Genomic DNA, 25,608 nt, shown 5'->3' with positions numbered 1-25,608 from the left:
AGCTGTCTGCTACCTCAGTGAATGGACTAGTGTCACGATCGTCTTTCGGTGAGAGAGTGGATCAAGGCGCAGCGTGATACGAATACATCTTCTTTTATTTTTAACGAAGACAAAACAAACACTTTTACAAACGAAACAACAAACGACCGTGAAGCTACAAACGAAAGTGCAGGAACAAGCTACTAACGTTAGACATAGACAATTACCCACAAAACCCAATGCCTATGGCTGCCTTAAATATGGCTCTCAATCAGAGACAATGAACCACAGCTGCCTCTAATTGAGAACCAATCTAGGCAGCCATAGACATACAAAACCCCTAGACAAGACTCTGACCCATATACCATACACAAACCCCTAGACAAGACACTGACCCATTTAACCTACAAACCCCTAGACAATCCAAAAACACATACATTCCCCATGTCACACCCTGACCTAACTAAAATAATAAAGAAAACAAAGAATACTAAGTCCAGGGCGTGACAACTAGGCTGTCTGCTGTCTGCTACCTCAGTGAATGGGCTGTCTGCTACCTCAGTGAATAGACTAGGCTCTCTGCTGTCTCCAGGGACTCACATGATTCACAGAGCAGGAAATCTAGACAGGATGGAAGAGGTTAGCCTTTACTCCCTCGTGAAACGCCCCGCGGCCCTGCAGCCCCGCCATGGTCAGATAGCTAGCTGCCTGCCGCTTCTCGCCTTTCTACCCATAGTCCCCCTAGACTGCACTTCGCCGCCCAATGACTACACTCCGTCAGATGTTGGTTGCTTCCCAAATGATACCCTAATCCCTATATACCTTTGGGTAGTAGTGCACTATAAAGGGAATAGGGTGCCATTTGGGAGACAACCCTATTCCCACAGCAACCTCAGGACCTGTGAGTAAAGCTCAGGGCCTATGATTAGAGCTCAGGACCTGTGAGTAAAGCTCAGGACCTGTGAGTAAAGCTCAGGACCTGTGATTAGAGCTCAGGACCTGTGATTAGAGCTCAGGACCTGTGATTAGAGCTCAGGACCTGTGATTAGAGCTCAGGACCTGTGAGTAAAGCTCAGGACCTGTGATTAGAGCTCAGGACCTGTGAGTAAAGCTCAGGACCTGTGATTAGACCTCAGGACCTGTGAGTAAAGCTCAGGACCTGTGAGTAAAGCTCAGGACCTGTGATTAGACCTCAGGACCTGTGAGTAAAGCTCAGGACCTGTGATTAGAGCTCAGGACCTGTGAGTAAAGCTCAGGACCTGTGATTAGAGCTCAGGACCTGTGAGTAAAGCTCAGGACCTGTGATTAGACCTCAGGACCTGTGAGTAAAGCTCAGGACCTGTGAGTAAAGCTCAGGACCTGTGATTAGACCTCAGGACCTGTGAGTAAAGCTCAGGACCTGTGATTAGACCTCAGGACCTGTGAGTAAAGCTCAGGACCTGTGATTAGAGCTCAGGCCTGTGATTAGAGCTCAGGCCTGTGATTAGAGCTCAGGACCTGTGATTAGAGCTCAGGACCTATGATTAGACCTCAGGACCTGTGATTAGAGCTCAAGACCTGTGATTAGACCTCAGGACCTGTGAGTAAAGCTCAGGACCTGTGATTAGAGCTCAGGCCTGTGATTAGAGCTCAGGACCTGTGATTAGAGCTCAGGACCTGTGATTAGAGCTCAGGACCTATGATTAGAGCTCAGGACCTGTGATTAGAACTCAGGACCTATGATTAGAGCTCAGGACCTGTGATTAGAGCTCAGGCCTGTGATTAGAGCTCAGGACCTATGATTAGACCTCAGGACCTGTGATTAGACCTCAGGACCTGTGATTAGAGCTCAGGACCTGTGATTAGACCTCAGGACCTGTGATTAGACCTCAGGACCTGTGATTAGACCTCAGGACCTGTGAGTAAAGCTCAGGACCTGTGAGTAAAGCTCAGGACCTGTGATTCGAGCTCAGGCCTGTGATTAGAGCTCAGGACCTATGATTAGACATCAGGACCTGTGATTAGAGCTCAGGACCTGTGATTCGAGCTCAGGCCTGTGATTAGAGCTCAGGACCTGTGAGTAAAGCTCAGGACCTGTGATTAGACCTCAGGACCTGTGATTAGACCTCAGGACCTGTGATTAGAGCTCAGGACCTGTGATTAGAGCTCAGGACCTGTGACTAAACGCTTGATGTAATTTCACTGGGTTCTGAGAAGGTTGAGAGGCCAATATGAACATGTTCACTGACGGGAGAAGAATACACAACAAAATGCTTGTGTCCATGTTTTCTCACAGGAAGTAAAGCTACTCTGCTTTGTTGATGATGGCTGTGTGTGTGTGTGTGTGTGTGTGTGTGTGTGTGTGTGTGTGTGTGTGTGTGTGTGTGTGTGTGTGTGTGTGTGTGTGTGTGTGTGTGTGTGTGTGTGTGTGTGTGTGTGTGTGTGTCATCTTCCCAGCAGCTGGTTAAACAATGCTAAGTTTATTGGAATTAGTGTGTTGCCTGTCGTGTGTTTTCTTGCAGTGTTTATGCCCAGGATTACAGCATGCAGTGCTCCCAACATGCACTTGAGTGTTGTGTGTCTCCTGGCATGTAACAGGGCAGCAGCATGTGCTGTGCTACAAGCATTAACAGCTGGGGAATCGCAATGGCAACCACACATGCAAGGAATGTATGAATGGATGGGCTAGGCTACTAACAGAACACACACACACACACACATACACATATACTGAACATGACAAAGATAAATATTATTCTTGACAGCAGTCTCCTTTTTTTAAACGATCATGACGAGTGATTTTCAAGTGAACTGAGCATTCCTACTGGTCTTGTTGAAGCTCTTCCTTTTCAAACACTTCCTGCTTATTTTCTATGGCTGTATTAATAGATAGTCGTCTTCATGAAATTGTTTGTATGTCTGTGAACAACAGACAATCGAGTATATCTCATCTCATATCTGAACAGATATTTCTGAAACAAGAAGATTCACATTATCCGAGAGGATAAGATCATTCTTCGGCTTTCTGGTCTTTCATGAGGAAATTCAAACCATTTTGAAGTGATAATACTGACACTGATAATGATATGTAGAAATATGCCAAACCCAACATGAGTAAACCCAGCTTGGCTTTACTGCAGCTGTTCCACAAATATACCATTTGGGTTGTGGGGGAAAACTAACTCCTATTGGACATGGCACACACACGCAAGCATTCAAACAAACACTCGCACACACACACAGTTGCAGGTGCTGTTGTTCTCCTGTGTTTGTTTACTGTTTACTGTTGACCAAGTTACAGTTCATTTAAAAGCAGTGATATTGTTGTTGTTGCGGTTGTTCTGGTTGTTGTCATGGTTGTTGTTGTGGTTGTTGTCGCGGTTGTTGTCGTGGTTGTTGTCGTGGTTGTTGTTGTGGTTGTTGTCGCGGTTGTTGTCGCGGTTGTTGTTGTGGTTGTTGTCACGGTTGTTGTCGTGGTTGTTGTCGTGGTTGTTGTTGTGGTTGTTGTTGTGGTTGTTGTCGTGGTTGTTGTTGTGGTTGTTGTCGTGGTTGTTGTTGTGGTTGTTGTTGTGGTTGTTGTTGTGGTTGTGGTTGTTGTCGTGGTTGTTGTTGTGGTTGTTGTTGTGGTTGTTGTTGTGGTTGTTGTTGCGGTTGTTCTGGTTGTTGTCGTGGTTGTTGTCGCGGTTGTTGTCATGGTTGTTGTCGTGGTTGTTGTCGTGGTTGTTGTCGTGGTTGTTGTCGTGGTTGTTGTCGTGGTTATTGTTGTGGTTGTTGTTGTGGTTGTTGTTGCGGTTATTGTTGTGGTTGTTTGTGTTTTTAGATCATTTGCAAACCTTTTTTTAGTAAAGTACCGTAACAGTTGTACAGTAACAGAAAACAGCATATTTAGTCAAACCTACCCCAACATTATCTGACAGTGTCAGTGTACTAATGTGAAATCTAGTTTGCATCCAAAATGATATTCTATTCATTACCTATTGCAATACTATTGACCAGAGCTCAATAGGTAATAGTGTGTGTCCTCTAGCACACACGCACTCACACACACACACACACACACACACACACATACACACGCACACACACACACACAAGATTAATTACCATGATACATCTCCTATAGGGATCTGCTATGGTCTGGTCAGGGATCTGCTATGGTCTGGTCAGGGACCTGCTATGGTCTGGTCAGGGACCTGCTATGGTCTGGTCAGGGACCTGCTATGGTCTGGTCAGGGATCTGCTATGGTCTGACCAGGGACCTGCTATGGTCTGGTCAGGGACCTGCTATGGTCTGGTCAGGGATCTGCTATGGTCTGACCAGGGACCTGCTATGGTCTGGTCAGGGACCTGCTATGGTCTGGTCAGGGACCTGCTATGGTCTGGTCAGGGACCTGCTATGGTCTGGTCAGGGATCTGCTATGGTCTGGTCAGGGACCTGCTATGGTCTGGTCAGGGACCTGCTATGGTCTGGTCAGGGACCTGCTCCCACTAGGTGGTAAAGCCTTGGGGTGTGACTGAGTCTGTAGGTGGTAAAGCCTTGGTGTGTGACTGAGTCTGTAGGTGGTAAAGCCTTGGGGTGTGACTGAGTCTGTAGGTGGTAAAGCCTTGGGGTGTGACTGAGTCTGTAGGTGGTAAAGCCTTGGGGTGTGACTGAATCTGTTGATAGTAAAGCCTTGGTGTGTGTGACTGAGTCTGTAGGTGGTAAAGCCTTGGGGTGTGACCGAGTCTGTAGGTGGTAAACCCTTGGGGTGTGACTGAATCTGTTGATAGTAAAGCCTTGGGGTGTGACTAAATCTGTTGGTGGTTAAAGCTTTGCTGTGTGACTGAGTCTGTAGGTGATTAAAGCCTTGGGGTGTGACTGAGTCTGTAGGTGGTTAAAGCCTTGGGGTGTGACTGAGTCTGTTGGTGGTTAAAGCTTTTCTGTGTGACTGAGTCTGTAGATGGTTAAAGCCTTGGGGGGTGACTGAGTCTGTAGGTGGTAAAGCCTTGGGGTGTGACTGAGTCTGTAGGTGGTAAAGCCTTGGGGTGTGACTGAGTCTGTAGGTGGTAAAGCCTTGGGGGGTGACTGAGTCTGTAGGTGGTAAAGCCTTGGGGTGTGACTGAGTCTGTAGGTGGTAAAGCCTTGGGGTGTGACCAATGTTCCCAACAACAAAAAACATTCGGAACTGAGGTGATTTTAGGTTTGCTGAGCGCAAACTTGAACATTGTGAAAAATCTGTGAAACTTCCATTGTGCGTTTACTGTGAACACTGAGGCTGTACCTGCTTTAAGTTACAGTTTTAACAGTGGTCAAGTAGGCTACTGTGGCTATTTGATCATAATCACTCTACTCTACTCAGCAAATTGGATGCAGTCTATCACAGTGACATCCGTGTTGTCACCAAAGCCCTATATACTACCAACCACTGCGACCTGTATGCTCTCGTTGGCTGGCCCTCGCTTCATATTCATCGCCAAACCCACTGGCTCCAGGTCATCTATGCTAGGTAAAGCCCCGCTTTATCTCAGCTCACTGGTCACCAAAGCAGCACCCACCCGTAGCACGCGCTCCAGCAGGTATATTTCACTGGTCACCCCCAAAGCCAATTCCCCCTTTGGCCGCCTTTCCTTCCAGGTCTCTGCTGCCAATGACTGGAACGAATTTTAAAAATCACTGAAGCCAGAGACTCAGATCTCCCTCACTAACTTTAAGCATCAACTGTCAGAGCATCTTACAGATCATTGCACCTGTACATAGCCAATCTGTAAAAAGCCCACCCAACTACCTCATCCCCATATTGTTATTTATTTTTTGCTCCTTTGCACCCCAGTATCTCTACTTACACATTCATCTTCTGCACATCTATCACTCCAGTGTTTAATTGCTAAATTGTAATTATTTCACCACTACGGCCTATTTATTGCCTTACCTCCCTAATCTTACTTCATTTGCACACACTGTATATAGACTTTACTATTTTGTAATTGACTGTACGTACGTTTCTTTATTCCATGTGTAACTCTGTGTTGTTTGTGTCGCACTGCTTTGCCCTATCTTGGCCAGGTCGCAGTTGTAAATGAGAACGTGTTCTCAACTGGCCTACCTGTTTAAATAAAGGTGAAATTAAAAAATATATATATATATAAAAAATACTGTTTGTGGTACTATCATCTCTGTAAAGCTTGAAGCCCTTTTGATCTAGTCTACTGCAACCTGTCTTGAATATAGGCGAGAGCAGAGCCATCATTCACAACCATTGATTTAGCAGGATAAAAAAAAAGACACATTGTAGCCATGAAGTGTTATATACTAATACACTTATGGTAATGGACCTCCAATTGAGCTCTCAGATGTCAGATACTGATCTGTGGTTCTCTCCACATTGTTCTAAACCAGGGTCAGGAAAAGGTTCAGCAGCTTTTTGATTGACACATGACATTTAAACAACACCTGGTCAATTTGTACCCTGAGCGGAGATCATGACCGAGTAGCAAAAAAGAGAAGATGATGAAGGAAAAGCTAAAAAAATAAAAAATAAAAGGTAATGTTAAAAGGTGATGAAGAAGGTTAAGTTAAATGGTGGCATTAAATACATATAATTGGCTTCACACTGTGATCCTCTCAGCTAGTTAATGAGCAGGTCTAAAAATGTAGCATGAAAAAGCCTTTCTCTATGAATTGTTAATGTCAGAAATGGCAGAGTTCATAGATAAATGGCCAGCGGGGATATCAGACATCCCTCAGACCAATTAGTATAGTGAAAAGATCACCTCATAAATCAAAGATGGCCGCCTGGCTTCATCTTCAGAGGGAAAAGATCGCTGCTCTCACCTTTAGGGGACCGAGATGTGAACATCCTTTTCATTTCTACTGGATTCGCAATTTATAATACCATATGAATTAATATATATATAATATATTCATAATTAATTATGAATGAGGCAAACAGAAATTGTTGTGTGGTTGTGGTCAGTAGTTGTGTAATGTTATTCTACACATTTTGTCATGAGGCTAAGAGAAAATGTTGCAAATTTCCTGCAATTTTACACTTTTTGCCATGAGGCAGGGGAAAGAATGTGCTGTTTTATAGCTCATCTCATGCTTTTGCTGATATTTTGCCATGAGGCTGAGAGAACATTTTGCCGTTTTAAAGCAAATTTCCAGCAATTCTACACATTTTTCTATCTTATGCTATCTGGGGGCCCCAACCCCCCAAAAATGTGCCCATTTGGTAATCCCGCACTACTGGCTGGCAGTGGGTCCCAAACAACAATGACAAAATAAATATAGAAAGAAATTCTATCACCAAATTCTACCACCACCCAAGAGGGAACTTTGGAGACTGGAAGGCCAAAGGGGCATGTGCTCTGCAAAGGTACAGCCCTATCTGTACACGTGCCTGAATTAGAATCTGTGACAATCTCTACTTTACCTGTGGCCTGCCCGTCTCTACTTTACCTGTGGCCTGCCCATCTCTACTTTACCTGTGGCCTGCCCATCTCTACTTTACCTGTGGCCTGCCCATCTCTACTTTACCTGTGGCGTGCCCGTCTCTACTTTACCTGTGGCCTGCCCGTCTCTACTTTACCTGTGACCTGCCCGTCTCTACTTTACCTGTGGCCTGCCCATCTCTACTTTACCTGTGGCCTGCCCGTCTCTACTTTACCTGTGACCTGCCCGTCTCTACTTTACCTGTGGCCTGCCCGTCTCTACTTTACCTGTGGCCTGCCCGTCTCTACTTTACCTGTGACCTGCCCGTCTCTACTTTACCTGTGACGTGCCCATCTCTACTTTACCTGTGGCCTGCCCGTCTCTACTTTACCTGTGGCCTGCCCGTCTCTACTTTACCTGTGGCCTGCCCGTCTCTACTTTACCTGTGGCCTGCCCGTCTCTACTTTACCTGTGGCCTGCCCGTCTCTACTTTACCTGTGGCCTGCCCGTCTCTACTTTACCTGTGGCCTGCCCATCTCTACTTTACCTGTGGCCTGCCCGTCTCTACTTTACCTGTGGCCTGCCCGTCTCTACTTTACCTGTGGCGTGCCCGTCTCTACTTTACCTGTGGCCTGCCCGTCTCTACTTTACCTGTGGCCTGCCCATCTCTACTTTACCTGTGGCCTGCCCATCTCTACTTTACCTGTGGCCTGCCCATCTCTACTTTACCTGTGGCCTGCCCGTCTCTACTTTACCTGTGGCCTGCCCGTCTCTACTTTACCTGTGGCCTGCCCGTCTCTACTTTACCTGTGGCCTGCCCGTCTCTACTTTACCTGTGGCCTGCCCGTCTCTACTTTACCTGTGGCCTGCCCATCTCTACTTTACCTGTGGCCTGCCCGTCTCTACTTTACCTGTGGCCTGCCCGTCTCTACTTTACCTGTGGCCTGCCCGTCTCTACTTTACCTGTGGCCTGCCCGTCTCTACTTTACCTGTGGCCTGCCCGTCTCTACTTTACCTGTGGCCTGCCCGTCTCTACTTTACCTGTGGCCTGCCCGTCTCTACTTTACCTGTGGCCTGCCCGTCTCTACTTTACCTGTGGCCTGCCCGTCTCTACTTTACCTGTGGCCTGCCCGTCTCTACTTTACCTGTGGCCTGCTCGTCTCTACTTTACCTGTGGCCTGCCCGTCTCTACTTTACCTGTGGCCTGCCCGTTTCTACTTTACTTGTGGCCTGCCCATCTCTACTTTACCTGTGGCCTGCCCATCTCTACTTTACCTGTGGCCTGCCCATCTCTACTTTACCTGTGGCGTGCTCGCTGGTTGTTTGGGATAAGCTATTCTGAAATGTCAGTGACATAATATGGTTGTGCTATTTAAAATGCATAATATTATTACCAATTAATCTTTACATTTGTTGATGTAAAAAAAATATATATTGTATCTCGAGTATGAGCGGATCTGCCGAGAAGAATGGGAGAAACTCCCCAAATACAGGTGTGCCAAGATTGTATTCTTTGTATTTTATTTAACCTTTATTTAACTAGGCAAGTCAGTTAAGAACAAATTCTTATTTACAATGACGGCCTACCAAAAAGGCAAAAGGCCTCCTGCTGTGGCTGAGATTAAAAATAAATAAATAAAAGATAAATATAGGACAAAACACACATCACGACAAGAAAGACAACACAGCACTACATAAAGAGAGACCTAAGACAACAACATAGCATGGCAACAACACATGACAACACAGCATGGCAGCAACACAACATGACAACAACAATGTTCTCAGGTAAGCCTGAGTCTTTCTGGAGTTTCTGCACTGATGAAAAATTACTTCGTTTTTTAAAATCATAATTGTTCCCGTAAAAATGTAATTAATAACATATCAATGGAACTTTCAAGCATACATCCATACATCACCAACCACTGTAACAGCACTGGCTTTGTAGATGATCCGCTTTCTGATGATCTGATACATTATGTATTCTTCTAAATTTAGGTTACACTTTCATCCCGCCTAAATCTAGGCTCTACCACATCTGACAGGAGACGCCATTGATCAGCCCTCTGAGCATATCCTCCCTGGATCCCTCAACATCACTGCTCAAAGGAAGGAGTCTTTAAACAGAAATAGAACGTGTCCCCTCCCCTGACACAATTTCTTTGCATTATTCAAAAACGTATTACTACACATGTCACAAGATCTCAATTATAAATGAATCCATTCTCTACGGAGAAGAAAATTAAAAGACGAAGGAAGAATTAATTGATTTCTAAAAGGCAACGTTCCCGCGTTAGCGGAGACTGCATTCACTGTAAATGCTGCATGTGTCAGGGTCAATTGGAAATGATCTTTACATTTTCAATCGCTCAATCTGTAACACTTCGGCCAAACAGACTGAATAGAGCCCTAACTCTTTCCACGTGAGAATTGAACTGTCCTATGCAATCTCTCTCCCTCTTCCTCTCTCAGCTACAGTTGAATCTATTTGAATGTATGATAAATAAAACAGACAGGACCAGTGAAATGACGTACTGAAATGAGACCGAATAAACAACTCACTCGTTGATCATTGGTATTATTTCATTAATTGTATGACCATCGATTTGAATGCCGCATTATATCTACAATAAGCTTTGTTGGTTTAAATGTGGATTAACTCTCAGTACAGCACCAGTCATTCTGATTAACAGGCTTCAGGGTTTATTATAGGTTTAAATGTGGATTAACTCTCAGTACAGCAACAGTCATTCTGATTAACAGGCTTCAGGGTTTAATATAGGTTTAAATGTGGATTAACTCTCAGTACAGCAACAGTCATTCTGATTAACAGGCTTTAGGATTTAATATAGGTTTAAATGTGGATTAAATCTCAGTACAGCAACAGTCATTCTGATTAACAGGCTTCAGGGTTTATTATAGGTTTAAATGTGGATTAAATCTCAGTACAGCCCCAGTCATTCTGATTAAACAGGCTTTAGGGTTTTGGGTTAAAGTCTCTCTTCAGATGGTTGCATGTGTGGTGTATCATCAATACACAACATAGTGAGTGTCACTAAGACAGTGTGTCAGTCTAGGGACATGCCTGTGGTGTGAACATGGGACTGTGTGTGTATATGGTTCGAGGTCTGATCCATTTGGCAGACCAGTCACCAGATGTGAATCAAACAGAACGCCCCCCTCTCCTCCTCCCGCCATCCCTCCTCCTTTCCTAAATCACCCTCCTTGCTCTCTCCTCTCTCATCCTCCTCCTCTCTCATCCTCCTGTCTCTTCACCCTCCTCTCTCATCCTCCTGTCTCTTCACCCTCCTTGCTCTCTCCTCTCTCATCCTCCTGTCTCTTCACCCTCCTTGCTCTCTCCTCTCTCATCCTCCTGTCTCCTCACCCTCCCTCCTTTCTCCTCTCTCATCCTCCTGTCTCCTCACCCTCCCTCCTTTCTCCTCTCTCATCCTCCTGTCTCCTCACCCTCCCTCCTTTCTCCTCTCTCATCCTCCTGTCTCTTCTCCGTGCCTATGGTTCTAGACTTGATCAGACCAGACGTGAAGCAGACAGATCCATCCCCCTCTCTCCTCATCCATCCCCCTCTCTCCTCATCCATCCCCCTCTCTCCTCATCCATCCCCCTCTCCTCATCCTTCGCCTTCTCTCCTCATCCATCGCCCTCTCGCCTCATCCATCCCTCTCTCTCCACATCCATCCCCCTCTCTCCTCATCCATCCGCCCACACTACCCCCTCCATCCTCCCCTGTCCTCTCCAGTCGTCCTCTCGCCCCACCCTCCTCTATCCTCCCTCCCTCCTTCCATCCACACTCCAGCCTCTCTCATCCCTCCTCTTCCTCCCCCCTCCCTCCTCCCCCCATCTCTTTACTGTCTGTTGTTATTAAACAACCACTGTTCCTCATCTCTTTATTGTCTGTTGTTATTAAACAACCACTGTTCCTCATCTCTTTATTGTCTGTTGTTATTAAACATGAACTGTTCCTCATCTCTTTACTGTCTGTTGTTATTAAACATGGTCCTTATCTCTTAACTGTCTGTTATTATTCAACTTTAACTTTACTAGGGTAGGGGGCACTATTTTCACCTCCGGATGAAAAGCGTGCCTAAAGTAAACTGCCTGCTACTCAGGCCCAGAAGCTAGGATATGCATATAAGTGGTAGATTTGAATAGAAAACACTCTAAAGTTTCCAAAATGTCTGTGAGTATAACATAACTGATATGGTAGGCGAAAACCTGAAAAAGAAATCCATACAGGAAGTGGGATTTTTTTATGTTTGTAGTTTTCTATTGAATGCCATTACAGTATCCATTGACCTAGGACTCAAATTGCACTTCCTATGGCTTCCACTAGATGTCAACAGTCTTTGGACATTGTTTCAGGTTTGTATCCTGAAAATGAGGGAGTAAGACCACTTTGAATGAGTGGACACTGCAGTGTCCCAGAGGTTTTTCATGCATGCGACCGAGAGCGCGCGTTTCTTGTTTTCCTTTTATTTTGACGAAGCTTTTGTCCGGTTGAAATATTATTGATTATTATGACTAAAAACAACCTGAGGATTGATTATAAACATCGTTTGACATGTTTCTACGAACTTTACTGATACTTTTCGGATTTTTCGTCTGCCTGTTGTGACTGCCTTTGAGCCTGTGGATTACTGAACAAAACGCGCAAACAAAACTTAGGTTTTTGGATATAAAGAGGGACTTTATCGAACAAAACAAACATTTATTGAGTAAATGGGAGTCTTGTGAGTGCAACCATATGAAGATCATCAAAGGTAAGTGATTCATTGTATTGCTATTTCTGACTTTTGTAACTCCTCTACTTGGCTGGTAACTGTTTGTAATGATTTATCTGCTGGGCGCTGTTCTCAGATAATCACATGGTATGTTTTCGCCGTAAAGCCTTTTTGAAATCTGACACCTTGGTTGTATTAACAAGAAGTTAATCTTTAAACCGATGTATAACACTTGTATGTTTTATGAATTTTTATATTGAGTATTTGTTTTAGAATTTGGCGCACTGCAATTTCACTGGATGTTAGCCAGGTGGGACGCTACCGTCCCACACCCCCTAGAGAGGTTACTGTTCCTCATCTCTTAACTGTCTGTTATTCTTAAACATGAACTGTTCCTCATCTCTTTACTGTCTGTTGTTATTAAACATGAACTGTTCCTCATCTCTTTACTGTCTGTTGTTATTAAACATGAACTGTTCCTCATCTCTTAACTGTCTGTTATTCTTCATTATAAACTGGGTGGTTCGAGCCCTGAATGCTGATTGGCTGACAGCCATGGTATATCAGACCATATACCATGGGTATGACATAACATGTATTTTTACTGATCTAACTATGTTGTTAACCAGTTTATAATAGCAGCAAGCCATCTCGGAGGTTTGTGGTATATGGCCAATATACCATGGCTAAGGGCAATGTCCAGGCACTCTGCTTTTCGTTGTGCATAAGAACAGCCCTTAGCCGTGGTATATTGGCCATAGACCACACCCCCCCGTGCCTTATTGCTTAAACATGCACTGTTCCTCATCTCTGTTCCTCATCTCGCCCATTGTTTACCCCTACACAGTTGTCTCAGATCTATGAAAGAGGAGGTAACGAGGGCAGAAGGGAGGGAATACAGTCAATCTAGGGTATGCATCCAAAATAGCACCCTATTCCCTATATAGTGCACTACGTCTGACCAGAGCCTTATGGGCCCTGGTCAAAAATAGTGCACTATAAAGGGAATAGGGTGTCATTTGGGAATCAGCCCAGAACTAGAGCTCAACCATTCTAGAACACTAGAGTGGGCGGGTGGGGGGGGGGGTGGATATCTCGTTCATAAAGAGAGAGAGCAACCAACGAAAAACAACAAGGAGAAACGGAACAGATGATTTAGGAAACTAAAAGATCCTGCACTATTCTAGCTGCTTTGTTTGTGATGCTAATCACATGACTGGGTGGGGGTGGGTGGGAAACGGTGTCTCTACACTAACTGTCTCTCTGCTACCCAAGCTAGATCCTGAGCCTAAACAATTGCATAAAGGGTAGGATTTTCTCTTATAATGAAATACTTTGTTTGTTGCTTAGCAACCCCCTAAAAGATAGTATACATATATGTGTCTGTTGCCTGGCGACTGACTAACATTACATCTGTTGCCTGGCAACTGACTGACATTACATCACTTGCCTTTTGACTGACATTACATCAGTTGCCTTTCGACTGACTGGCATTACATATGTTTCCTGCCGACTGACTGACATTACATCTGTTGCCTAGCGACTGACTGACATTACATCTGTTGCCTGGCGCCTGACTGACATTACATCTGTTGCCTGGCGACTGACTGACATTACATCTGTTGCTTGTCGACTGACTGGCATTACATGTGTTGCCTGGCGACTGACTGACGTTACATTACATTTGTTGCCTGTTGAGTGACTGGCATTACATCTGTTGCCTGGCGACTGACTGACATTGCATCTGTTGCCTGCCAACTGACTGACATTGCATCTGTTGCCTGGCGACTGACTGACTTTACATCTGTTGCCTGGCGACTGTCTGACATTACACCTTTGTGTGTGGGTGTGTGATTATTGGGGGGGGGGGGGGTAGTGGAAGAGAGAAGACATGACAGGAGCGAGTGAGTGAGAGAAATGCGAAAGAGGAGAGAGCAGAAGGGAGGTAGAGATGGACGCCACGCGCTGGAGGAAGAGTGATTCATGTACGTTCGATATGGTTCAGAAAAGTCACTGGCTTACTCATTATTATCTAGTATTACAGTCTCTCTGTGACTTAACCAACTCCTAGTGTTCCAGTCTCTCTGTGACTTAACCAACTCCTAGTGTTCCAGTCTCTCTGTGACTTAACCAACTCCTAGTGTTCCAGTCTCTCTGTGACTTAACCAACTCCTAGTGTTCCAGTCTCTCTGTGACTTAACCAACTCCTAGTGTTCCAGTCTCTCTGTGACTTAACCAACTCCTAGTGTTCCAGTCTCTCTGTGATTTAACCAACTCCTAGTGTTCCAGTCTCTCTGTGACTTAACCAACTCCTAGTGTTCCAGTCTCTCTGTGACTTAACCAACTCCTAGTGTTCCAGTCTCTCTGTGACTTAACCAACTCCTAGTGTTCCAGTCTCTCTGTGACTTAACCAACTCCTAGTGTTCCAGTCTCTCTGTGACTTAACCAACTCCTAGTGTTCCAGTCTCTCTGTGACTTAACCAACTCCTAGTGTTCCAGTCTCTCTGTGACTTAACCAACTCCTAGTGTTCCAGTCTCTCTGTGACTTAACCAACTCCTAGTGTTCCAGTCTCTCTGTGACTTAACCAACTCCTAGTGTTCCAGTCTCTCTGTGACTTAACCAACTCCTAGTGTTCCAGTCTCTCTGTGATTTAACCAACTCCTAGTGTTCCAGTCTCTCTGTGACTTAACCAACTCCTAGTGTTCCAGTCTCTCTGTGACTTAACCAACTCCTAGTGTTCCAGTCTCTCTGTGACTTAACCAACTCCTAGTGTTCCAGTCTCTCTGTGACTTAACCAACTCCTAGTGTTCCAGTCTCTCTGTGACTTAACCAACTCCTAGTGTTCCAGTCTCTCTGTGACTTAACCAACTCCTAGTGTTCCAGTCTCTCTGTGATTTAACCAACTCCTAGTGTTCCAGTCTCTCTGTGACTTAACCAACTCCTAGTGTTCCAGTCTCTCTGTGACTTAACCAACTCCTAGTGTTCCAGTCTCTCTGTGACTTAACCAACTCCTAGTGTTCCAGTCTCTCTGTGACTTAACCAACTCCTAGTGTTCCAGTCTCTCTGTGATTTAACCAACTCCTAGTGTTCCAGTCTCTCTGTGACTTAACCAACTCCTAGTGTTCCAGTCTCTCTGTGACTTAACCAACTCCTAGTGTTCCAGTCTCTCTGTGATTTAACCAACTCCTAGTGTTCCAGTCTCTCTGTGACTTAACCAACTCCTAGTGTTCCAGTCTCTCTGTGACTTAACCAACTCCTAGTGTTCCAGTCTCTCTGTGACTTAACCAACTCCTAGTGTTCCAGTCTCTCTGTGATTTAACCAACTCCTAGTGTTCCAGTCTCTCTGTGACTTAACCAACTCCTAGTGTTCCAGTCTCTCTGTGATTTAACCAACTCCTAGTGTTCCAGTCTCTCTGTGACTTAACCAACTCCTAGTGTTCCAGTCTCTCTGTGATTTAACCAACTCCTAGTGTTCCAGTCTCTCTGTGACTTAACCAACTCCTAGTGTTCCAGTCTCTCTGTGACTTAACCAACTCCTAGTGTTCCAGTCTCTCTGTGACTTAACCAACTCCTAGTGTTCCAGTCTCTCTGTGATTTAACCAACTCCTAGTGTTCCAGTCTCTCTGTGACTTAACCAACTCCTAGTGTTCCAGTCTCTCTGTGATTTAACCAACTCCTACCTAGTGATCCAGTCATACAGTAGTAGTAATCTATACTGATTCAGTTCTCTTAGTGTTGCCTCATACAGTAGTAGTAATCTATACTGATTCAGTTCTCTTAGTGTTGCCTCATACAGTAGTAGTAATCTATACTGATTCAGTTCTCTTAGTGTTGCCTCATACAGTAGTAGTAATCTACACTGATTCAGTTCTCTTAGTGTTGCCTCATACAGTAGTAGTAATCTATACTGATTCAGTTCTCTTAGTGTTGCCTCATACAGTAGTAGTAATCTATACTGATTCAGTTCTCTTAGTGTTGCCTCATACAGTAGTAGTAATCTATACTGATTCAGTTATCTTAGTGTTGCCTCATACAGTAGTAGTAATCTATACTGATTCAGTTATCTTAGTGTTGCCTCATACAGTAGTAGTAATCTACACTGATTCAGTTCTCTTAGTGTTGCCTCATACAGTAGTAGTAATCTATACTGATTCAGTTATCTTAGTGTTGCCTCATACAGTAGTAGTAATCTATACTGATTCAGTTCTCTTAGTGTTGCCTCATACAGTAGTAGTAATCTATACTGATTCAGTTCTCTTAGTGTTGCCTCTACAGTAGTAGTAATCTATACTGATTCAGTTCTCTTACTGTTGCCTCATACAGTAGTAGTAATCGATACTGATTCAGTTCTCTTAGTGTTGCCTCATACAGTAGTAGTAATCTATACTGATTCAGTTCTCTTACTGTTGCCTCATACAGTAGTAGTAATCTATACTGATTCAGTTCTCTTAGTGTTGCCTCATACAGTAGTAATAATCTATACTGATTCAGTTCTCTTAGTGTTGCCTCATACAGTAGTAGTAATCTATACTGATTCAGTTCTCTTAGTGTTGCCTCATACAGTAGTAGTAATCTATACTGATTCAGTTCTCTTAGTGTTGCCTCATACAGTAGTAGTAATCTACACTGATTCAGTTCTCTTAGTGTTGCCTCATACAGTAGTAGTAATCTACACTGATTCAGTTCTCTTAGTGTTGCCTCATACAGTAGTAATAATCTATACTGATTCAGGTCTCTTAGTGTTGCCTCATACAGTAGTAATAATCTATACTGATTCAGTTCTCTTAGTGTTGCCTCTACAGTAGTAGTAATCTATACTGATTCAGTTCTCTTAGTGTTGCCTCATACAGTAGTAGCAATCTATACTGATTCAGTTCTCTTAGTGTTGCCTCATACAGTAGTAGTAATCTATACTGATTCAGTTCTCTTAGTGTTGCCTCATACAGTAGTAATAATCTATACTGATTCAGTTCTCTTAGTGTTGCCTCATACAGTAGTAGTAATCTATACTGATTCAGTTCTCTTAGTGTTGCCTCATACAGTAGTAATAATCTACACTAATTCAGTTCTCTTAGTGATGACCTCTACAATAGCTGTCATCTCATCTGATATTGACAGTCAACACATCAAAATGAGATACACTGATGATTATTTTCTTAAGTAACTCAAATCGGTGTTCTCAAATAGATCCACGCTGATTAAAGTGATTGAATGGTCTATAGTAGACATGGTTAATACAATGATTGGTAAGAGTGAGAGAGCAGGAGACAGAGAGAGAGACAGAGAGAGAGAGAGCAAGAGAGAGAGAGAGAGAGCAAGAGAGAGAGAGAGAGAACAAGAGTGAGAGAGAGCGAGAGAGTGAGAGAGAGCGAGAGAGTGAGAGAGAGCGAGAGAGTGAGAGAGAGCGAGAGCGAGAGAGAGCGAGAGAGAGAAAGAGAGAGAGAACAAGGGTGAGAGAGAGAGAGAGAGAGAGAGAGAGAGAGAGAGAGAGAGAGAGAGAGAGAGAGAGAGAGAGAGAGAGAGAGAGAGAGAGAGAGAGAGAGAGTCAATTAGACCCAACCAAATCATGAGAAAACAAAAAGATTAGATAATTACTTGATACGTTGGAAAGAATTAACAAATAACAGAGCAAACTAGAATGCTATTTGGCCTTAAACAGAGAGTACACAGTGGCAGAATATCTGACCACTATGACTGACCCACAATTAAGGAAAGCTTTGACTATGTACAGACTCAGTGAGCATAGCCTTGCTATTGAGAAAGGCCGTCGTAGACAGACCTGGCTTTCAAGAGAAGGCAGGCAATGTGCACACTGCCCAGAAAATGAGGTGGAAACTGAGCTGCACTTCATAACCTCCTGCCAAATAAATGTATGACCATATTAGAGACACATATTTCCTTCAGATTACACAGACCCACAAAGAATTCGAAAAGAAATCCAATTTTGATAAACTTCCATATCTATTGGGGGAAATACCACAGTGTGGTACACAATAAAAGGTCAACCAGTGAAGAACAAACACCATTGTAAATACAACCCATATTTATGTTTATTTATTTGCCCTTTTGTACTTTAACTATTTGCACATCGTTACAACACTGTATATAGACAAAATATGATATTTGAAATGTCTATTTTTTTATGTGTGAGTAAAGATTTCCTGTTCACTTTTGATTGTTTATTTCTATTATTTTTATTATCTATTTCTCTTGCTTTGGCAATGTTAACATATGTTTCCCATGCCAATAAAGCCTCTTGAATTTAAATGAATTGAAATTGAGAGAGCGAGATCACTAAAGGTCAGAGGACTGTCCTTCCCTCCCTTTGCCATCTCTCTCACTAATGTGCGTTAGGTTGGGAGATCATTACTACACTGGAGGATTCAACTAGGAACTCACTGTCTAGCCACATCTTTGATGAGTTGTTACCTGTACTGTACAATGTATTCCATTTTTCTACAAGTTTGGAGGATAAGAATAGGGATTTATCCAAAATGGCACTATCTATCTATCTATCTATCTATCTATCTATCTATCTATCTATACATAAGGCTCTCTCTGTGTCTATCTATCTCTCTTTCTCTATATATATACTACCGTTCAAAGGTTTGGGGTCACTTATAAATGTCATTGTTTTTGAAAGAAAAGCACATTTTTTGTCCAGTAAAATAACATGAAATTGATCAGAAATACAGTGTAGACATTGTTAATGTTGTAAATGACTATTGTAGCTGGAAACGGCTGATTTTTAATGGAATATCTACATAGGCGTACAGAGGCCCATTATCAGCAACCATCACTCCTGTGTTCCAATGGCACGTTGTGTTAGCTAATCCAAGTTTATCATTTTAAAAGGCTAATTGATCATTAGAAAATCCTTTTGCAATTATGTTAGCACAGCTGAAAACTGTTGTCCTGAATAAAGAAGCAATAAAACTGCCCTTCGTTAGACTAGTTGAGTATCTGGAGCATCAGCATTTGTGGGTTCGATTACAGGCTCAAAATGGCCAGAAACAAAGAACTTTCTTCTGAAACTCGTCAGTCTATTCTTGTTCTGAGAAATGAAGGCTATTCCATGCGAGAAATTGCCAAGACACTGAAGATCTCGTACAACTTTCTGGAATGTTCCAAGCTGTTTGAAGGCACAGTCAACTTAGTGTATGCAAAATTCTGACCCACTGGAATTGTGATACAATGAATTATAAGTGAAATAATCTGTCTGTAAACAATTGTTGGAAGAATTACTTGTGTCATGCACAAAGTAGATGTCCTAACCGACTTGGGGGGCAATGCAAAGGGGAGGGGAGTAGGGCGATGCAAATAGTCTGGGCAGCCATTTCACTATATGTTCAGGAGTCTTATGGCTTGGGGGTAGAATCTGTTTAGGAGCCTCTTGGACCTAGATTTAGCGCTCAGGTACAGCTTGCTGTGTGGTAGCAGAGAGAACAGTCTATGACTAGGGTGGCTGGAGTCTTTGAAAATGTTTAGGGCCTTCCTCTGACACCGCCTGGTATAGAGGTCCTGGATGGCAGGAAGCTTGGCCACAGTGATGTACTGGGTCGTTCGCACTAGCCTCTGTAGTACCTTGCGGTCAGAGGCCGAGCAGTTGCCATATCAGGCAGTGATGCAACCAGTCAGGATGCTCTCGACGGTGCAGCTGTAGACACTTATGAGGATCTGAGGACCCATGACAAATCTTTTCAGTCTCCTGAGGGGGAATAAGTTTTGTCATGCCCGCTTCACGACTGTCTTGGTGTGCTTGGACCATGTTAATTTGTTGGTGATGTGGACACCAAGGAACTTGAAGCTCTCAACTTGCTCCACTGAATCCCTGTCGATGAGAACAGGGGCGTGCTCGGTCCTCTTTTCCCTGTAGTCCACAATTAACTCCTTTGTCTTAATCACGTTGAGGGAGAGGTTATTGTCCTGGCACCACACGGCCAGGTCTCTGACCTCCTCCCTATAAACTGTCTCGTTGTTGTCGGTGATCAGGCCTACCACTATTGTGTCATCGGCAAATTTAATGACGGTGTTGGAGTCGTGCCTGGCCATGCAGTCATGAGTGAACAGGGAGTACAGGAGAGGGCTGAGCACGCACCCTTGAGGGGCCCCTGTGTTGAGGATCAGTGTGGCGGATGTGTGTGTTACCTACCCTTACCACCTGGGGGGCGGCCCATCAGGAAGTCCAGGATCCAGTTGCAGAGGAAGGTGTTTAGTCCCAGGGTCCTTAGCTTAGTGATGAGCTTTGTGGGCACTATGGTGTTGAATGCTGAGCTGTAGTCATTGAAAAGCATTCTCACATAGGTGTTCATTTTGTCCAGGTGAGAAAGGGCAGTGTGGAGTGCAAAAGAGATTGCATCCTCTGTGGATCTGTTTAGGCGGTATGCAAATTGGAGTGGGTCTAGGGTTTCTGGGATGATGGTGTTGATGTGAGCCATGACCAGCCTTTCAAAGCACTTCATGGCTACGGGTGTGAGTGCTACGGGTTGGTAGTCATTTAGGCAGGTTACCTTAGTGTTCTTGGGCACAGGGACTATGGTGGTCTGCTTGAAACATGTTGGTATTACAGACTACAGGGACAGGTTGAAAATGTCAGTGAAGACACTTGCCGGTTGGTCAGCGCATGCTCGGAGTACACGTCCTGGTAATCCGTCTGGCCCTGCGGCCTTGTGAAGGTTGATCTGTCTAAAGGTCTTACTCACATCGGCTACGGAGAGCGTGATCACACAGTCTTCCAGTACAGCTGGTGCTCTCATGCATGTTTCAGTGTTATTTGCCTCGAAGCGAGCATAGAAGTAGTTTAGCTCATCTAGGTTCATGTCACTAGGCAGCTCTCGGCTGTGCTTCCCTTTGTAGTCTGTAATGGTTTGCAAGCACTGCCACATCCGACGAGCGTCAGAGCTGGTGTAGTACGACTCGATCTTAGTCCAGTATTGACACTTTGTCTGTTTGATGGTTCGTCGTCGGAGGGCATGCCGCTCCTTGAAAGCAGCAGCTCTAGCCTTTAGCTTAGTGTGGATGCTGCCTGTAATCTGTGGTTTCTGGTTGAGGTATGTACGTACGATCACTGTGGGGACGACGTCATCAATGCACTTATTGATGAAGCCAATGACAGATGTGGTGTACTCCTCAATGCCATTTGAGAAATCCCGGAACATATTCCAGTCTGTGCTAGCAAAACAGTCCTGTAGCTTAGCATCTGCTACATCTGAACACTTTTTTATTGATCTAGTCACTGGTGCTTCCTGCTTTAATTTTTGCTTGTAAGAAGGAATCAAGAGGATGGAATTATGGTCAGATTTGCCAAATGGAGGGCGAGGGAGAGCTTTGTATGCATCTCTGTGTGTGGAGTAAAGGTGGTCCAGAGTTCTTTTCCCCTCTGGTTGCACATTTAACATGCTAATAGAAATTAGGTAGAACTGATTTAAGTTTCCCTGCATTATAGTCCCCGGCTACTAGGAGCGCCGCCTCTGGGTCAGCGTTTTCTTTTTTGCTTATGGCGCAATATAGCTCATTCAATGCTATCTGAGGTGGTATGTAAACAGCTACGAAGAATACAGATGAGAACTCTCTCAGTAGGGGTTAGGTGTAAGGTTAGGGTTAGAATTAGGGTTAGAATTAGGGTTAGGGTAAGTGGTTGGTGGTTAGGTTTAGGGTTAGGAGTTAGGTTTAGGGTTTGGGTTACGGGTTAAGGTTAGGGTTATGGTAAGGGTTAGGGTTTAAGACAGGTCTACATTGCAGGCCTACAGGTGTCAATGGCCTTAACCATTTTTGGGGGCTCTAATTCTGCTCATGTAATTTGAGATAACGAGATGACACATGGTTGTAAGAGATACTAATGTGTTTGTTCATTCTCAACCAACAGTATGCCAAATATGGCCTAAAAAAATGGTGTCCTATGTCACCGGTGTGAAATGGCTAGCTAGTTAGCGGTGCGTGCTAGTAGCGTTTCAATCAGTCAGGTCACTCGCCTCTTAAAACATTTACGCACGCAAGTAGTTGTTTCCCTTGCTCTGTAAGGGCGGCTGCTTTAGGGCAGCGATAGGTAACGATGCTTCGAGGGTGACAATGTTATGCATTTGTTATAACTGTGTTAAGAGTTAGAACTGTTATTGTTTCATTTGGGCGAAAGGAAACAATGTTGTTCGTGTGATTTTTGGTGGGGAAACATTATTGCACAGGGACTGTCAGTATCATAGGCTTATAGCAAATAAGAAAATACCCCAAATCCTGAATCCAAATGGTATGAAGCCACAGTACCACACTAAAACAGCGACACAGACAATAGTTAATTTCTGTCACAAGTTGTGAATGCATTGGAAATGTGCTGCTGTGGACACATGGGTATGACCAACCTTTTTTTTGTTATTACAGTGGCAGCAGACGGTCCACAGGTAGTTGAGAGTTCTCCAGAGAAGAATGATGAAGAGACCCCCAAAGAACGTAACCATGGAGGAGGCAAGGAAAGCCCACCACATGCGCTGCCCGTTGCTATCACAGGGCACATCTGGGGAGAACGGGATGATCACATCCATCTTGGATATGCGGATAGAGGGAGAGTCCGGATAGTAACTATGTTTACCTTTAGGCATTATTCTGAGGCTACCGATGCCCAGGGATATGTTGCCATGTTCTATAACTAGCATCCAGACTCTTTGAGTAGTTCCAGCCAGTGTCCCCTACCCCACAATTCAGCCATATTGCTTAAACTAACTACCTTCTTCTTCCTCTACTCTGCCCGGTCCGTTTTCATCAGTCCTTCTTCTTCTATGTAAATGTTGTGTTCTCAGCGACCTGTTACGCACAAACTTCACTTCGAATGACAGGATGTGATAGTTCCATATACAGCAGTCATTCACACATCGTAAAAGAAGACATATCTAAATGCGAATTGTATGTAAAAAATCTGATATTTCTTTAAAACTCTTTCATTTAATTCCATATAGGAAATCAAATTACTGTTGTTCTTTGCTTGTTTCTTCTGGTGTAACGGTTCAATATTTCCAGAAAAGGCAGCTATTATCTACGCGCAACCTGTCGTTCAGGTTCCTGCATCTGGTAACCGAATAGCGTAAAGCGCAATCGATGGGTAGCCCTCGCTCACAAAACTCCACCTTGTTGAGAACCAATCGCCGCTTTCCGTGTCCGTTCCTTCTGGTACATTTAGCGTTCTCGCTAGCTGTTGAAGACTACTTTCTCTCTTTATAACCGCGATTTTCTCATTTATTCCCTTTCAGAAAAGATTTGCGATAACGCTTTCCAAAGGTTTGTTTGTCCTCTTCTTGCTTCAGCAGTGGCCAGCTGATATGCGGCTACCGGGTCAGATCTGTTTGGAAGATGGCTAGGGAGATGTACAGGTAGCAGGGGTGGAGCCATCAACAACATCTGACCGACTCATATGTTTCGGTGGTCCTCAAACATTATCCTGTCAGTGATTCTACGGCGACGTCCCTTCTCATTCGATTCGTAATTATTTATTTTAGACATTTATGAGCACTTTCTACAGGCTATAAGATATCAAGATAATGGATGCACTGGTTTTATTTATCAGCGTAATTCTACAATGGATTAAATTATACTATTTTTTTTATTTAGAATAGCCTACATGTCTCGCTTCGAATGCGCACAAAAATATGCACAAAACCCAGTATTTTGAAAGCGTTTCGTGTCTGAGGGAGGATGAGGAGAGGATGCATTTTCCCCCGAAAAGAATACAACAGGACCATGCTGTCCACACCTCGGCCTTGAATAGGACCTGTTGATTAGTCACACTAAGCAATCTGTTGCTCTTTTTTTGTTGTCAAGAAAATCAGTAGGCTACCTATAATTTCCGTGGTAACAGCTTTACCACATGTAAACTAAAATAATACTCATACAACATATATAATTTAAAGCATGATTAAATAAATTCATTTTAGAGATGTACAAGGATGATATAATGAAGCAAATATGCAATGAAATCAATTCATAGCTCGGGAAATTATGCTGCTCCAATTGTAGTTTTAAATATATAAATAAAGCGTTTTTATTCTGCACTTTTAGTCCCCCAAAAATGTATTTGAATTTACAAATCTATGAACCGGAGATTTTGCTCTCCCTGGTGGTCACACGTTGCATCTATTGCCTCATCTTTGGATTCATGAGCCTGCGGCGGCAGAGAAGACACGCACGCCTCGATTCAAATTCCCAAGGGATTGGATCCGGAAATAGGACAGAACATTTACGCACACATCCAAAGTACAGTTTCACGTGCGTCTCTTCTACGTCTTTAAAGACGAATCAATAGAAGAAGAAAAAGAACATGATTCAAAAGGAGACAATAGAAAGATGCAGATACTAGATGCTATGTCTGTTGGTATAGTTAGACTATTCATTTAAATCAATCACATGTATTTTTATAAAGCCCTTTTTACATCAGCAGTTGTCACAAAGTGATTTACAGAGATACCCAGTCTAAAACCTCAAAGAGCAAGGAATGCAGAGGCAGAAGCACAGTGGAAAAACTCAGTAAAAAGGCAGGAACCTAGGAAGAAACCTACAGAGGAACCAGGCTCCGAGGGGTGGCCAGTCCTCTTCTAGCTGTACCAGGTAGAGAGGAACCAGGCTCCGAGGGGTGGCCAGTCCTCTTATGGCTGTACCGGGTAGAGAGGAACCAGGCTCCGAGGGGTGGCCAGTCCTCTTATGGCTGTACCAGGTAGAGAGGAACCAGGCTCCGAGGGGTGGCCAGTCCTCTTATGGCTGTACCGGGTAGAGAGGAACCAGGCTCCGAGGGGTGGCCAGTCCTCTTATGGCTGTACAGGGTAGAGAGGAACCAGGCTCCGAGGGGTGGCCAGTCCTCTTCTGGCTGTGCCGGGTAAAGAGGAACCAGGCTCCGAGGGGTGGCCAGTCCTCTTCTAGCTGAAATGCTAATTACAATTAAAACGAATCAAATGAACTTTCATAACATAAATAGTACAATTTCATTGAGAAGTGAAGTTATAACTATATGCTACTTCTCTGTTAATACCAACATGAGAAGATTAAATGTTGTCGTTTAAAAAAAAAAGTAAAGTATTGTACCAGCAGGTCATTATAAAGCCTACATTCTTCAAATTAATTGATCTTCTTTTAGTTTGGCGAATTCAAACCCCTTAATTAAAACATATTCTCAATTTCTGGTAATAAAAAGATGCCAATAAGGCAACAAATTAATACAATTTTAGGAACATTGAACAAGACATATGTCTACATTTTCTTATGGTGAAACTATCGTACCTACGGTTAAAAACGGATTCGATCTGAAGGTCGACGGATAAATGGTGCAAAACAACGTGTTTATTTTGATCCAACGTACAGAAGGAAACATTGAGAACTGTAAGAGGTTTAAATCAAACGTCTGTGACTCATTTATGAATTACAGAATAAAAATGAAGACAAAAGACTTTAATTTACAGAAGTAAAATAAATAAGCATGCAAATTCGCCGTAATACTTTTTCTTTAAACATGTCAATTATATGAC

At 43.7% G+C, this 25,608-nt stretch overlaps 1 protein-coding gene across 2 annotated transcripts in view; it reads right to left on the bottom strand.

Moving 5' to 3' along the window:
* LOC139580351 (calcium-activated potassium channel subunit alpha-1a-like) overlaps positions 1–23,736 on the bottom strand; it is a 264,274-nt gene extending 240,538 nt beyond the window's left edge. For both annotated transcript variants that reach the window (XM_071408931.1, XM_071408930.1), the window contains exon 1: positions 22,465–23,736. In XM_071408931.1, the coding sequence (XP_071265032.1) occupies positions 22,465–22,755 (291 nt within the window). In that variant the 5' untranslated portion in view covers positions 22,756–23,736. The remainder of the gene's footprint in view (positions 1–22,464) is intronic.
* Positions 23,737–25,608: the final 1,872 nt, after the last annotated feature.

The sequence above is a fragment of the Salvelinus alpinus genome, chromosome 7, assembly GCF_045679555.1.
Source record: "Salvelinus alpinus chromosome 7, SLU_Salpinus.1, whole genome shotgun sequence".
NCBI classification, from domain to species: Eukaryota; Metazoa; Chordata; class Actinopteri; order Salmoniformes; family Salmonidae; genus Salvelinus; species Salvelinus alpinus.
The sequence above is the reverse complement of the archived record's forward strand: the minus strand, read 5'-3'. Positions and strand labels throughout refer to the sequence as shown.